The sequence below is a fragment of the Volvox carteri genome (assembly GCF_000143455.1).
Source record: "Volvox carteri f. nagariensis unplaced genomic scaffold VOLCAscaffold_16, whole genome shotgun sequence".
Classification (NCBI taxonomy): Eukaryota; Viridiplantae; Chlorophyta; class Chlorophyceae; order Chlamydomonadales; family Volvocaceae; genus Volvox; species Volvox carteri.
In genome coordinates this window covers 471,827-487,521 of record NW_003307559.1, presented here as the reverse complement: position 1 = coordinate 487,521, position 15,695 = coordinate 471,827, and the positions used below count along the sequence as shown (strand labels likewise).

General features: G+C 56.1%; 2 protein-coding genes across 2 annotated transcripts; both read right to left on the bottom strand.

Moving 5' to 3' along the window:
- Positions 1-147: 147 nt before the first annotated feature.
- On the bottom strand, positions 148-2,210 carry VOLCADRAFT_59807 (uncharacterized protein; the record flags this gene model as incomplete). The annotated part of the gene is made up of 3 exons (XM_002949784.1): positions 148-419; positions 1,652-1,792; positions 2,096-2,210. Coding segments are annotated over 3 exons (528 nt in total), but the record flags the coding sequence as incomplete, so codon positions are not given.
- A 6,694-nt stretch (positions 2,211-8,904) lies between these two features.
- pde12 (3'5'-cyclic nucleotide phosphodiesterase) lies at positions 8,905-12,904 on the bottom strand (the record flags this gene model as incomplete). Its single annotated transcript, XM_002949783.1, has 8 exons — positions 8,905-9,069; positions 9,381-9,524; positions 10,065-10,139; positions 10,715-10,822; positions 11,144-11,285; positions 11,866-12,005; positions 12,229-12,304; positions 12,705-12,904. 8 exons carry the CDS (start codon positions 12,902-12,904, stop codon positions 8,905-8,907), a joined length of 1,050 nt encoding a protein of 349 aa, XP_002949829.1.
- Positions 12,905-15,695: the final 2,791 nt, after the last annotated feature.

Sequence of the window (15,695 nt, the reverse complement as noted above, 5' to 3'; positions counted from 1 at the left end):
TTACAATGCCTTGCAATAACCAGATCAGCTGCTGATCAAATCTTCGTTAAGATGTGATGCGGAATATGCAACTCTCCAAGCGGAACATCCTGCCCCTGTCAAAACAGCCACTTCCTGCTTTCGGATAGACAGCCTTGGTAACCATCCTCAAGCCTCATCCTCATCCCCTGTGCCCCCCGACGCCGCCGCTGCTTCCAGCGCCCGCAGTCCCGACGAGCTGAGCTTACTCGAAAAGCCAGTCACCGGCACAGCAGTTGTTGTTCCTTCCCCTCCCCCGCCGTCCCGCCGCAACCCAATCACAGGCACTATGATGATGGTGAGCGGGTCAAAGCCCCGGGCTCGGCGGCCGGCATTGATGGCCTCTGCCCCGGGCAGTGTCTCTACAGACACCACTAGAGCCTCCATATGGGGATCCAATTCTGCCAGAGTCGGGGCCTGCGAGGGTGGGATGAGGAACGTGTGCGTGTGTGTGTATGCGTGCGTGTGCGTGTGTACGCAACACGGTTGGAGCAGCAGACCAAGGGACTGTAGCAACAGCATGCGCAGCAGCAGACAGGCTGGGCCAGGTCCACAGAAGGGGGCAGGGTGAAATCGGGTCTCGAACGCCCCCTAGGCTGGAAAAGGCCCTCATTACAGGGGATGACTGCGGATTATGGACGAGGGCGCCGGTGGGGGGGGAAGAAGAAATTCACTGGACGCATCAAGGTGCGAACGGGCGGTTTGTTAGTAACTAGACCGCTATGATTGAAACAGCTGCAAACAAGCAGTAGCACCGGCAGCTGTAGCAGCGGCAGCAGTAGCCGCAGCAACAACGGGACTGTCCGCTGTCCCCAACCCCGCGGTCCCTCTCCACCCTCCAAGTTGCCCTCCCAGCCAGCTGCTTTCCTCTCCGGACGCCTCTGCTCGCCGCCTCTATTGCATCCTTCGGGGCGACTCCTCTTTCCGCCCCTCATCTGCCCCATCCATCACATCCCTCGAGACAGAGTTGCCAGGCAGCAGTAGCAGCAGTAGCAGCAGTAGCAGCAGTAGCAGCAATAGCATCAGTAGCAACAGCTCCCATTTCCCTGCAAGTCCGGCGCACTACTGACACATACACAGCTCTCGCCGTTCGTCGTCCCCAATGTGTCGTACCTTAGGGTCGCATAGCGCCCCCACCTCCACCTAGGGGTTGACAATTAGGTTGAGATGGGAATTGCAATGAGACCCGATGGGTTGGCAAACTTCGATAGGTAAAGACGAAAACACAAACAGCCACAGCTAACCGGGGGTGCGTTCTCATGAGAACACCCTCACGGCGTGAAATGCGACGGACCTGTGCACGCGACGTCATATCAAACAAATAGAGTTTGGCGTCATAATAATGATGATGGCGATGATGATCATAATGATGATGATGATGGGGATAATGGTAATGATGATGATGATGATAATGATGATGCGCTTTCAGTGTCCTTTGCTTTACCAAAATCGCGCATGAGGGGCTATAGTCCACTAATACCCGCCGCAGTGTGCATGCAAAAGCTCACGACGCACAAACGGCAATAGTCACCAGCCCGATACATAGCAGCAATGCCGACGCCGACTTCCAACACACATACATAACAAAGATGCAGCATCGCAACCCGGAATGACAACGATACCGAAAAAAGACGAGCAACTTGGTTCGCAGCCGAGAATGCACCTACCTTGATCCCCGGATGTACAGCCTCGATGTACGACACTGTCTCCCTGACCCGTACATCATACGGCTGTAGCAGCTCCTTGTATGACTTGTTTGTCAGCAATGCATCCGCTGTGTCGTATCCCGTCGGCCAAGGTTGTGGCATGTCGTCGAGCCAGTGACATGCCGGTGGAAAAGCCGAGAAAATCACCAATCCTCCTAGCACACTGATTATTTGTGAGGCAATCGGAGAACTACAACTGCCCCATTGCCGCATCCGCACAGATGGATCCGCTTGTTTGTAAGGCCTTATGGGTTTTGACGCACATAAGGACATGGGGGCCCTGACAAGCAATGTGCCCGGGACCCAGTGGGCCGCAATTCCAACCCCACCCCGACTCAGCGCACCCTCCGCTCGCTCAACCTCTCACTCACCGGTTACCCCCACGAACACAAAGCCCCCTGCGACTAGCGCCGTCACAGCCAGCAGGAGCTCGTGGCCAGCATGCAGCCGGTCAAAAGTGCCCCCCACGGCCACACGCCGGAATCGCAGCGGTGTGTCCGGTAGGGCGGGAGCGCCGTCGACTAGCGTCACGTAGCGCTCCAGGGAAGGGGGGGAAGGGGTAGATGGCAGCGGAGACAGTGGCCCGCGCACCTTCGCAGCGGAGGAAGGACCGTCGCCGCGCGGTTGCTGCTGCTCCTGTTGTTGTTGCGGTCGGCACCCTGTTTGGGACTGCGGAAGCGGCTCATGTTCCCCCTGCTGCAGCACGTGATGAGGTTGCAGTTCCAATGGCCCGCATGCAGCGCCGCCTCGGCTGTCGCTGGGCGCATCTGACGGCGAGCCCTGCACCGCGCCGGCTCCGCTGCGCGGCCCCTCAACGCATCTGCCGCCACTGCCGCTGGCACTTGCACCGGCGGCTGAGGCGCCACCGCCGTATCCGCCTGCGGGAACCACCACCGTGCGAATCTCCCAAGGTGGCAAATAGGTCGGACGGAGCCCCTGCAGCTGGGACTCTATTCCTCCCTTGTCGGCGACGGTGTTCGGACCACTAGACAGTTCTTGCGCTTGGGCTGCGCCTGGGGCAGCAGTCGTCGCTGCCCTTGCACGTCCATCGCCACTCGTTGGCAACCCATCCACCATAGCCGAATTTGTGTGTTGAAATCGGCGGCTGGGTGTGGGTGCCGCCACCATCAGTAGCAGCATCCGCACGAGTGGCAGGGATGCAACGCGATCTGGACGGACACGTGGGCAAAGGCCCCAACGCAGGCGTGGTGGCGGCAGCGGCACCACCAAGGCAATAAAGGGCAGAGGCAGGGCAGGCGGGGGCATGGCACTACGTAAAAAACACGCAATCCAACATTTTTGCGATTTCGTTCAGGCCGTACGATACGTCATTACATGGCAGTGGGATGATGACCAGGCAGTGGTGTCATAGTAGCTACTGGCCGCTTTGGTGCCTGACGGTGCAAGTTGGCGAGTTGTGCATCTTCTTCTCCGACTTGCCGGCCCGTTCTGTACCGGTGCACCAACTTGGATTTCGGGATGCTGGCAGCGTTGAACAGTATATGCGGCCTCTAATATACTTTGTCCAGCAAATGCCCACACAACACCATCAACGCCGCCCCGCCCTTAACCCCGCCCCGCCCTGTTATGGCTCCTGTCACCCATTCCTTAACCCTGAAATGCCGTAAAACTTCCGCGCCCATCACTCCATGGTGGTGGTCCTTTTGTGTTGGCGTTAGCAGCGCACTTGGTCCAAGTTCCAGTTCAAGGGATCGATAGTTGCCACTTACAAGGCGGTATTGGATTCTGTCGTGCCTCAGTCTACGCCCTACTCCCCGCGTCCACGTGGCGACCCCGCCCCGGCGTTTCTCCTCGCCCAAGGCCCCCCAATGGCGGAATATAACAAGGTCATCGCTCACCTAATGTCCAGCCAGCTGCTGGGAAGAGGGGCACGCAGGGCATGCGGGGCCGGTCGCTGACAGCGACGGCATCCAGCAGGCAGGCTAATGCGTTGATTTCCCCAGCTGTAATAGGGGCTGCGCCTTCCCCCACGGAGGTTCTGTCCCCACCTGCGCGCTGGCAGGAGCGACGCACGTGGCGTGCCAGGTGTTTTAAAACATCACAGTAAATGTGGAGATACCCAGGATGGGCCGTCCTAGTCGTGGCGACATTGTGACCTAACCCTGGGGCCGACCTCCTTGCACATCATACTTATTGATGTAATGGCAAAAGACAAACTGACATAGACGTTGGTTACCATTTATGACAATTGCCATTCCAATAACGGATTCAGTAGCCCTAGAGGTGGAAAAGATGCCATACCTTTAAGGAAAAGGTAGCATGCTTCGACATTTGGAATTCGGTTCAGGGATTCAACCAGCAGTGCGGAGCTCGCAGTGTCAACGCTCTCCATCACCGCTAAAACCGCGTTGCATTCAGCCGCTGAGACGGTAGCCATCGTTGCCCAGCAATTTATTAGGTTGGTTGGATGCTCAATTTGCCGAATTTCCGCGGCTTGCGTCACAATGGCGAGAGTGACCGGCACTCGTCGATATCGTGGAGTTAGACGCCCTTGGACTCTAAAGCTACGTGTGTTTCTAACCGAGTAATGAAAACCACTCTTCATAGCTGGGAGTTAACTCGCTGTCAACTTCCAAGCGCTTTCTGCTGCGGAGGCGACGCCAAGCCAGTATTAATGCCGGTAACATGGATACATTGTTCATGCCAACAGTTATGCCAAACACTACATATACAGGCCATGGTCTGATCGGCAAATCAGGTCCCCAAACCCCGACCGTTGTGGTCCGAATCCGATCAACGAGAAAACAGTCCCAGCCACCCAAGTTAGTTAGTTGGGAACTGGGTCCGCTGGCTCCGCACACATGCTCCAATACAATTGTTAACTATGATCGTTCATCGCCTAGGAGAGGTCAGCAAACGGCAAATATCGGCCAACATCAGCTGCCGATCAAGCCCGAAGCCCGGCAGGCAATCACATTCCAAGCTTCAGAAAATCCGTCGGAGGAACCGTAGCCAACAAGGGACTCAGCCTAATTTCGGAAACAGATAACCCCCCACAGACCCAGCAGGTTTGCCGGCCATTTGATTCACCCAGGTAACACGTTATGCAAACATCCTTGGCCTCTGCAGCCAAGATGCCTAAGGAGAAACGGACGCAGCGATGCCACCAGATCTAAAATGCCTCGGGTGCTCATCGGGCGCCCCAAATGAGGCGTTGCCCGGTAGCTCACGGCGACATACAAACGACACCCAATCATTTCTGGGGCCTCCTAGGGCTACCTGGCTTCCAGCTGGCGTCCAGCGGGGTAGCAATTGAACCGCAAAACAATTGGGTGTTTTGCGCAATCGATAATTACCCAAACAGCAACAGTCGAAAACAGGCCATACATGTGCATGTGCCTGGCCTTCTATGCAATGGTTTTTATTAAGATAATCGACTCGAATCATCCAGGGGACAGAAAATCCCCACAAGCACACACAATGCTCCAGTCCCACAGGATGAATAGCGGTCGCGGTGTTGGCCGACCGCAGCCCTGACGCCCGATTTCTCGAAACCTGCGCGTGTCCCTAAAAACCCTCAAAAAATGCACCACCTCCACCTCCACCACATCCATGGTCAGCAAGCGGCGCCCCCTTTTTGAATAAACAGGCTGAACAAAAGGATCGACCCAAAGGTGCAAAGTCCAACCACAGCCCATCATATTTGCACTTCCCTATACACGCACACGCCAAACACAGGCATACAAAGACATGTATGAATCGCATGGCCGCGCCGTATGCTTTTTAAAGGGGGAGAGGGATCCTGCCGTCCAGAGCTAGCTCCGACGCACATACCTAACCTGCGCAGGCGAGCTGCACGGAGAGACACAACAACCCGCGACAAAGGCGGGACATAGCCAACGCCGCCGCCCAAGCGCACACATCGCCAACACACGACTGGAGTACTCAGGACGTCCCGACTCCGCGTGGTGATGTCCGGCGGTCTGCACATGCGGGGCATGTGCGGTAATGCGCCTGGGAGTATCGCAGCAGAGAATAGTAGATCAGTATCGCCCCACTAATATCAATCAGCCGCAGCTACTATACACTGCTGTAAAGGGCATGCAAAGACAAGTGGCAATGGGAGCGACCGTTTTTGATGAATATTCGCCGCACAGCGCCATGTTACGTGGAGGAGGAACGGGGTGTGGAGAGTGTATACGATACGTACTCAAAACACAGTACGTAAGCAGAAGTAGTCATAGCAATAACAATAACAGTCACAGCAGCAGCGGCGGCAGCAACAGCAGCGTTAATGTGATATTTGGGGGTTCCTCTGCGTTCCTTTACTCTTGCCAGCATCGCTGCGCATATGGACGAACGTTCGAAGGCCGCGGTCGACGACCTGGCACTTTGGTGCCAGGCGCGGAGGTTTAACGCATGTTTATGGATTGGAGGAACAGCACAGCGATAAATATACACACACGGACAAATACACGCAAACATGGGGCTACGTGGCCACTACAAAACACACCCATGGGCGGCTCAGTTCTGCAAACTGCACACCGCATGCACGCGTATTTGCAGACAGACAAGTACACCAAAAAGCAACGCTTTGTATCAACACGCAGGACGCATGCATATCGCGTAACCACCGTCCGCCTCTGCGTCCTTGCGACTTTCTCCCTCTTTGCCGACCCACCATACCCTTCATATTTTAACAACTACAACAACATCACCATCACCAAGAACACAAGCAACACCGATAGTGAGGGTTAAAGGACAGACCACCGGAGACTCTAATGTGTGTGCACACATGGTAGCTGTGCTGGCCGGCTGGTGGCCACACAAGAAAAAACCCTGTTGTACATGATCAGCTGCACAAACAGTGAGAGCATGCAATCAAACGATCAGGGCGCCAACCTTTGTATAATGTTATTTCATTGTATTCGTTGCGACCTTACCACGTAGCGGTTGCGAACCAAGTTCAGAGTGGAATTCGGCCCCACCTGAACCCCGCAAGCGCACAGGGCGAAAACTTCGTGCAGCGTCGCGCTTCGCAAGGGAAGAAACGTAGGACAGGCGCATGCATGAGCACGAGCAATAGGCACACATGCAAAAAACGCGCAAACCCCTGAACGCAAATTCAGAAACAGCGCTGCTGCATTGATGCCAACGTGCCCGCAAGCATCACAGTCATCGCACCGAGCGCCGAACCCCATCAGCACCCAGCGGTGCACTTAGCATTTGATCTTTATTATGGTAATAAATCACCAGATGAACCGTACGTGCGTTGCAACAAGGTGAAAGACAACTGGTATACCGGCACACGAAAAGCAGACGTGCTGCGACGAAACCCAAGCTCTATTGGATCCCAAGTACAAAAGATACACGTCCTTCCTATGGAAAAACGGATAAAAATCGGGGTGCGAATGAGCGCATTTCTGTATGCCAGTGCGTGAGTCATTAGTGAGAGAGGGCGTGTGCGCGCACTCGCGGGTGTGGTACGTCAATTTATCAGATGCAGGTTGTGCAAGGTTGCGCACACGTCGTCTGAACGAGAGGTGTGTCTGCATGTGAGAACGCACACACGGGCCCTTGCACACCAGATGGCCTCAAGAACAAGAATACGCCGGCAGAACGGAGATAACATATCCCTCCCAACCCCTCGCATGTCCAATCGCTCACACAATTCTACGGCGATCCCACCCCACCCCTCCCTCGGACATCCATCCGCCACCTTCGACTTCGACTCCTGCTCTTCGTCTCCTTCCGCTAGCACGCCAGGCAACCAGCCAAGGAAAGTCAAGTCAATGCCGTGCACGGCATACACTGTTTCCATAGCACTTTTGTACAGCAAAGCGTCGCGGGACTGGTGCATATTTTAGCACAACGTGAGGCTGAGCTAGGTTTAGCGGAAGCGGCGCAATTCGCAATTTGCGAAAATACGCCACCATGTAGCGTGGTGCATGGTGCCCCGCTGATGGCCACGAAACTCCACCGCTATGCTTCGTCACCATATTGTCACCAAATGCAGCACTGTCCAAAACTAAGCACACTCCTTGCGACGCCACGCCCCCCGAAGAGAATCGAAAATGGCTTCATTTGGGTGTATGTTTGCGCCGTCTGCTGCCCATTCGAATATGAAAAGTTATGTTATAGATGATGTTTATATGCACGGTGCGCAGGATGGCCCGGCGCGAAGCAGGGTGAGGACAGCACCTGGCAGCAACTCCCGGCGTTGTTGCCCTGTCTGTGCCGCGCTTATATCGCACACCACCCAACAGCCGTCCCCGCCTAAATCAACATCTCCCATGCCACGAATTCCCCCCAAGCATCAGCGTCGAGGATCGGATTTCAAAAAGCAGGTTTCAACACTCCCGCTCTATAATATATTCTCCATACGATGGCACCTATTTGCGAAATCGAGCCTCCCGGATTCCTGCCAGGGTCCCTGCAAGCGGCCACAATCCTATACATCATCACTCTATAAAGCCGTGCCAATCGAGAGCATCATCATCATCCACATAGCCTAAGGATCCCAGACAACAAACACCTGGCGTTGCTGTTGGTCCCCCTCCCATTCGTACATCCAACGCAACTCCGACCCATGGCAGTGGACCCAACCTCACGCCCTCGCGGCTCTCCCCCATAATCGACCCAATCAGGGCCAACGGCAGTGTCGCTCCCCATAGATATACCCACACGGAGGAACTTCACCTGATGTGACTTGAAAGGCCGGTAGTTGCCATGCTCCCCGCACTTCCACCATTCCTATGATTGATAGGAGTCTGGTTGAGTCGCTGTTGGGGGATATTATTGTGACATATGGTCCTCATGGACCTCCACCCGCACCCCTCCGCACCGACATATCTGGCGTTCTTCGCTTCCTCATCACGCAGCCTTTCTGCGACCCCACATTCCCGTCCGCCCTGAAGCCCTTCAGCTCCCTGCTGAGCCCTGTTGATATATACCACCAAGAGCCGGACGCTGTACGTGCAGCAGCCGTGAGGATGCGACACCACAGTGTGGGGCTGCGGCAGCAGCCGGGGCATTACGTGCGGAAATACAAATGTCTGACTGCCCATGTCCAAGCAGTTACATCCTAGGAGGAAGAGGAGCGTAGGTGTGTTCGTGTCCCGTTCCTTACCGCCGCAGCCGCCGCGCGAGGCGTTCCACTCTGCTGCGGCGGTGGGCCCGTGAGTACCCTCCATCACCCCTACCCTACCCTTCGACGGCTTCATTTGCCGCTGGTGTTTCCGTTGCCAACAGCCTGCTCCATCTTTTGCAGATCGGCCCAGTACTTGTAGTTGCGCATGGTATAGGTGAGCAGCGGCTTCGTGTTGGAGAAAACTCGGGAGAAGCAGTTGAGCAGCGGGATGACCACGATGTCGAAGAAGCCAACCTACGGATCGCGCAAGGAGTTGGGCCATGAGGGCAACACGGAACAATGAGCAGCAACAATTCAAAAATAGATATGTGTGCATGCCGTAAAACGTGGTCGCGAGGCAAAGGATAATGAGCCAGGTGTGAGCCCACGAAAGGTGGGCGGTGTCTACGCGGCCAGCTTAAGGGTCCGGGGTGGGGCTAGAAGTGCAAGCACCGACTTGAGTCGGGCGAGGGGCCATGATGCGCGAGGCCTACACGGCAGCCACACACTATACCCACACACAAATCCTTAAGGCCCCACCACCACGCCTCCACAGGCCCGCGCACCTGACTCTTGGTGATGCCCGGTTTGCAGCGGTCGAAGAGCGGGCTGACTGGCAGGCTGTGCAGCTTCTCCATGTCACCCTGCCGGAAGAACTCCTCCTCCAGCAGCTGCACCCACCGACAGTGTACCGGTAGCGACGCCGACACCTACGGAAACATGTATCAAGGAGCGAGTGACCGTGGTGTGCGTGCGTGGGAAAGGGAAGGCGGGAATGCATACGTCTATTGAGGACCCGCATGAAGCGTGACAAAGTTACTGAAACTAAAAGCCACATGCAGTAATAAAGGGTGGTATATATTCCTGTGTGCTACTGTAAAGGTCAACATTGCCAGCGGGTAAAAAAGTGGAACCTATATTGGGGCCAGCAAGGAGATGTCGCAAAGACAGGAGCAAGGGAGCAATACACGGCGGCTTGCCGTGCACTGCAGCATGACGTGACCCGATGAACGCAACGGTGTCAGTGTCTAGAAAGCGACCTTGGCATGGCAGCACTGGCAGCGGAAGGAGGGGCCAACCCCCCTTCGATCCCACCTTTACTTTACTTTGAGCCCCTCACAAAGCCTTCCCTTTTTTCCTTCCCTCTACATTCTACTTCATCTCAACGCCACTGAGGCCTCTCCACCTCAACAACAGCCACCTCTTTCCTCATCACGCCAGCAGACACCAGGCCACAGAATAAATCTCACATGTCCTAGGTCGGAACACTTGAGCGCCATCTGCAGTGACAGGATGCGCTCATTCTCGTCCAGCGGGATAACAATCTTGTCCATTTCCACAGGGCAGCCACTGCCGCCGTGGAGCATCGAATTGACGGAGGAGGCGTTGGAAGAAGACCTGCCAGGGGGATGTAATCGATATGACGGCCTGGTGGTGATCAAGGGTGGCACAGAGTAAGAGACGGTGCGGCTGCTGAATGTGGTGTGGGCACGAGGGCGGAGTGTCATTCACACCCCTGCGTGCTGCTTCACTCGCTAAGCCGCAAGCAAATAGGTAGGTAATACACACCGGCTCACATATACCACATCGCACACCACGCATTTCCCCCTGTGCGCTCCAGGTCTTCCATTTCAAACCCCACCCCACCCCTCCACACACATATGCACACAGTCCATTCCATCCGCTGCAGCCACCATTACCCCCGCCAGGGGGACCTGAGCGGCCAGGGGGACCCCTTCCCAGCAAGGGACAGCCTAACCAGCGCCGTGCCAACCCCCAGCCCAAGTGCCTAGCGCAGGCCAGAGCCCTGGCCCCGTGCCCCCCAGGCCGCCGGGCCGGCCGCCCTTCACAGCAGGACAGTAGGAGTGGGTGGGTACCTGCGGCGATCCGTGCCGCTGACGTGGGACGGCGTCACCGAGTTGGCTGCCCCCAATCGGTGCACCGTGGTGAAGTGGGACAGGATGGCGAAGTGTTGCTTCATGTCGGTGGCTAAAACCAGCTCAATCACCTAAACGGACAGGGTTGGGCGACGGGGGAACGATGAGGGGACGGGGGGAACATGAGGTAGGTTCAGAGCCGGGGGGGACTCCAACACGGCGCAGGGTGCCACCAAGGAGCGTAATTCAACGGAGACTGAATCTGGCACAAGAAGCCCGACCCTATAGTTTTACCTGCGAAACTTCCGACATATATCCCGACTAAACCTAACCTTTAGCTATGTGCCCCCTCCTTCCTGAGGTAGAGGCGCGATGAATAGATCCGCATGACAGAAAACGCTACACATAAGCGGCCTCCGTGGCTGTGACAACACGTCAACACATGCTCTTACCATCTTCCTCAGCCGGTCCGTGTCCGCCTTAGGCAGGTGGCTCATGAAGGCGTACTCCGGCTTCTTGAGCAGCGTGAAGGCCGCTGCCAGGTGGTGGTTCTCTAGCGGAGCCCGGTCGTTGTAGCGCAAAGCCAACAGGTCACTGAAGGAGGAAAAGGGAGGAATACATGAATATGAAAGGAGGCTGCGCGGTGTTTATTGTATACTGTTCCACGAGTGGGACAATATACAATACAACAAAATGAAGGTGCCGATGGGATTACGCCGTCCAGGCAGTAATAAGGATATAGCCATGGAGGAAGTGGCCAGAAGCGCTCCATGGAAAAGAGTAAGGAAAGCGTTTTGACAGATGCCCTGCGACAGAAGTGCCAACTCAATGCCAACGGCAAAGTAGCAAAATCCCTGGCGCGTTGCGTCTCACAAGCCTAGCCGCCCTAGTCGCCCACCTGCACACTCGGATCAGAGCCAACTGGTCACTCTCAGCCACGCAGACACGCGCACCAGAGAGGTCAGCCAGCCAGACCAGCTATAGCCATAGGCTCCATCCTGTCTGTCAGCTGGCACAATAGAAGGCAGCCCCTAACCTCGCATCCTTCTCTATTTGGTACCGTCTCTCCCTCTGCACGCCCCACAAGAAGAGGCTGAGGCCGGACAATGCGCAGAGCCCCACCAAGGCAGATACCCGGAGCAAGTACTAAATACTTCAAGCAACCCCAAAGCACCTGCTGTTGATGAGGTAGTCGTTGGTGACGCCTCCGTGCTCGTAGTCATGCACCACTGCCGCCAGGTAGCAGGCCATGAGCGTCAGCGGGTCCACGTAGCCCGGAGACAGGCCGCCACGGTGGATGATCACGTGCAGCGACTGTAGGGGGGACCCAGGGGAAGTGCGGATGATAGCGTGGTGGCGAGGTAACAGCAGGAATGAATGGCACCAACACGTGGAAAAGGAAATTGAGATGAAAAAGCTCAGACTGCGGACGGCCGCCGTAGAGCTCACATCGTATTCGCATGGCTTGCATGTGTCAAATTTCATTATCATTCTGACTAGTGAACACTAGGCAAAATAGCCAATCCTGACCCCGTACCTGCAGCACATCGGCTGCGTGGATCTTGGAGTGGTAGGGGTTGGGCCGGTAGCCGTCCTCCACACGCCTTATGAACCTGGGAAGAGGGGAGAAGGGACAGGATGACGAAGGGGTGGTGAGTGCGGTCAGGTGTAGTGTGATGCGTGGAGGCTGCACCCAATTACTAGGGAGTGGGAATTTACGTCAAGTGTCATAGTGCAATACGCCCCTTGCGCGTGCAAGTACCTCACCTTGCAGGAGGGGTACCACATACCCCACATACCCCTTACAACTTGGCAAATCGACCAGGAGGCTATTTTCCTTGGCTCTTTTTGCTTTATACCAACTCCCCCCATACAATGCAGGACATAAATGGAGATAGAGGAAAAAACAAAGGGGCAAATACCAGGCAGATCGGAATAAGGATTAGGCAGGCAGGCAGCATAGCAAGCATCAACCCATCGAGGGAGCTCTGCAGAGCCATACGGATCATGTACCTTGCCAGCAAGTGCGGCTTGATGTCAAACTTGCGTATGAGGTCGGCCTGGTGGAACAGGAAGAAGGCCAGCGTGCTGAGCGCGTGGTCCTGAGTGGCGTCTGCCAGCTTGAACACATCGAACTGCCAGTTGTTGGCTGAAGACAACAGCCGCTCCACCTGCAGCGGAACACGGGAATTAAAAAATGGACATTGGGACATGGGCCGTAGGAGGGGCAAGCATATGAAAAAGACAGCTAAGATTGCATACGGGCGTTAAAGGAAGGATGAGGGCAGGATAAGGTCCCAAGGTGAGTGTGGGGGGGGCCCCAAAGCAGGGCAGGGCAGGGCAAGGCAGGCATGGAAAGGAAAGGACGCAAGAGGCGCACACGGAGAAAGCACTGTCCACACCCAATGCGCGACCTCGCGATTTCGCCTGCATCTTTCGCGCGGAACCAGCAGCATACGGTAGCCACACACACATCGTGGTTGTTCTCCTCTTCGCAGTCCAGCCTTCGCGAAACTTGGTTGCGAAGAGAGCGGCCCTGGGACATGCTCTTAACGCATTTTGTCGCTGTATAGATAACACGCGCTGAGCTCTTGGAGCTCGCACCACGAGCGCCGGCTTCCACCACGTACACAACACACGTAGGGGCTACGTAATAGACCACCACGAAAACGTCACGCTTATTCCCCCCATCTTTAATACCCAGTGGTATTGGCCTGCATCAACACGCAAGGCTCAATGTCATGTACCAGACGCATTCCTCTTGCCTCGGAGAACAACGGCGTCTCCGGGAAGTCGTCCACCTCGCCCTCCAGCACCAGGGACCCCGATGTATTTGCTCGGTCCAGGGACAGCACCAGCTGCGAAGAAGAAGCTCCGCGAGGCTCGAGCGCGGCACCGCGACCGCGCATACGGGCATGCAGACCTCGGCTGAAGGACGATACCGCGCACCCGGCCGCGTTGTCGCCCGTCCCGCCTCCGCCGCCGGCGCCGTTCTCACGGCCGCCGCCATCGGCGTCTGGGAAGGCTGCATCTCGCGCCATGAGAGAAGTGATGGCATCTTCCAGGGTCGACCAGGGTCCGTCGGTGTTGGAGTCCGTGAGGCTGCAGCCGGGGGAGCTACTGGGACTAGTGGGCCGAGGGTTTGAAAAATGAGGCGAGGACAAGAAGGGCACTAGGTAAGGGTAACAGAGGGATTGCAACCACACTTTAAAAAGAGAAAGATAAAATGAACACATGGTTATTGTGGCTGTGGCGCTGTGTATGCCAAGACATGTTCGCCAAAACACGTGATGGTGATGGGTGCAAGGACGTGCCGAGGCATACCGAGAAGCTTCGGCTGTGGGAGCTTCCATAGCAGTGCGCTGCGGGCTTAAAAGGCATTGTGACCACTTACCTAACCCCCGCCTGGCCGCATCCCCGTCCCTCATTCCCTAAACTCCCCGAGGCATTGTCTGTCTCCGGTGTGCCGGAAGAGCTTCAGACACCTTCCCGCGCTTGCTGTCAAGCATGGTCTCAGACGACGCACCTGCCCTGGCCACAGGGCCCCCGCAGGCCACAGTTGCTGTCCCGTGTGCCAAAGTCTCGCAGCGTCAGCTCCGCGCCATTCGTCAATGCACGCGCCTCGTCACCATTGCCCAACTGCTGCAGCAGCGCCATGCCCACGTCGTTCTGTTCACCGGAGCGGGACGGACATGGGAAAATGTTAAACGGGGAGGATGTGCGGTGATGATGGGATCGTGGAGTCGCACGTGACAAGGGAGCACGTGCCAGCCAACCCAGCAGGCCAGCAAGCAAACAGGCATCCTTACTGCCAGCCAAGCAGCCACCCAACCCGCAAGACATCAATCACCTACAGGAAAACCTATGCCATCCACATAACCATGGAGGACGCGCGCGTCGAGGAAATATGCTGCTGGACAGCTAAAAAATCCAATCGCGGTACGACTCTTAAGAAAGACTCCAAAATTGCAGCCCACAATGCTTCCTCACTACCATTTGCCTTCTTCCCATGTTCGTGGAGCCCCCCCCCTGGCCAAACATTACTCATGCCCCTTCTTTCCCCCCCCCATCCCCCAGCCACTCACATCCAGCGCGCTGGACTGCAACAACTGCTTGCCCAGGTTGATGGGCTGGTAGATGTCGTGAGCCTCCAAGATGGCGGACTGAACCAGCAAAATATCCTGTGGGGAAGCGGGTCATTTGGGGCGGACTTGCTGTAGTGTTAGGATCTGGTGCGATAATGGAAGTTGGTTTGGTTTGTAAAAGGAGGCAAAAAGCCAAGGAGAGATTGAGCGAGAGCAAGAGCGTGCGTAACGCCCACATTTCAGTTGCTCATGTTCCAACACATGCTCCAACACTTCCTCCTCATGGCACAGTTCAGTAAAACGCAATTCATTGCGATAAACCAGACCCAGGTTTACACTCCTTAAGGCAACAGCGGCACTCCTGCGGACAGCGGCCGGGCGTCCGCACCTGGATGGATGGTGGCGAGCCGTCCAGCAGGTCGGTCATCATGGACAGAATCTTGTCTGCAGGGGTACCCGCGTCAATGATTGCCTTGCATAAAGGAGGGTTACAGGGGCAGGGATGTGAGACGAACAGGAGGACCTCGAGGGAACCAGAGCGGTGTGGCGCATCATGCTTCATGCAAGGAGAACCCCGGCACCGATCCCACCCAAGATTGTGAGAGGCGCAAAGGAAAGAGGGAGAGAAGGGGACAACAAGAGCAATGCTAGGGAATGTGCGACGAGCAGGGGCGGGCTCGGGTTCGGGTTCAGCACACAGCGTGTGAAGCCGACCATAGCGCGCGCTCGTGCGATGTATGGATGAAATGAAAACATGTTTTAAGCGAAATGAGGGGACGCTCTTTGGGCTTGGTCACATCCACGGGCATGAGAGCTTCCTAATAACTGAACGGTACTGGCATGGAGGTCCGATCTGAGCTCCGCAAACTCTGCAGCCGGCCGACTTGACGTGTTACAGCAAAGCCGCCACCACCAAAAC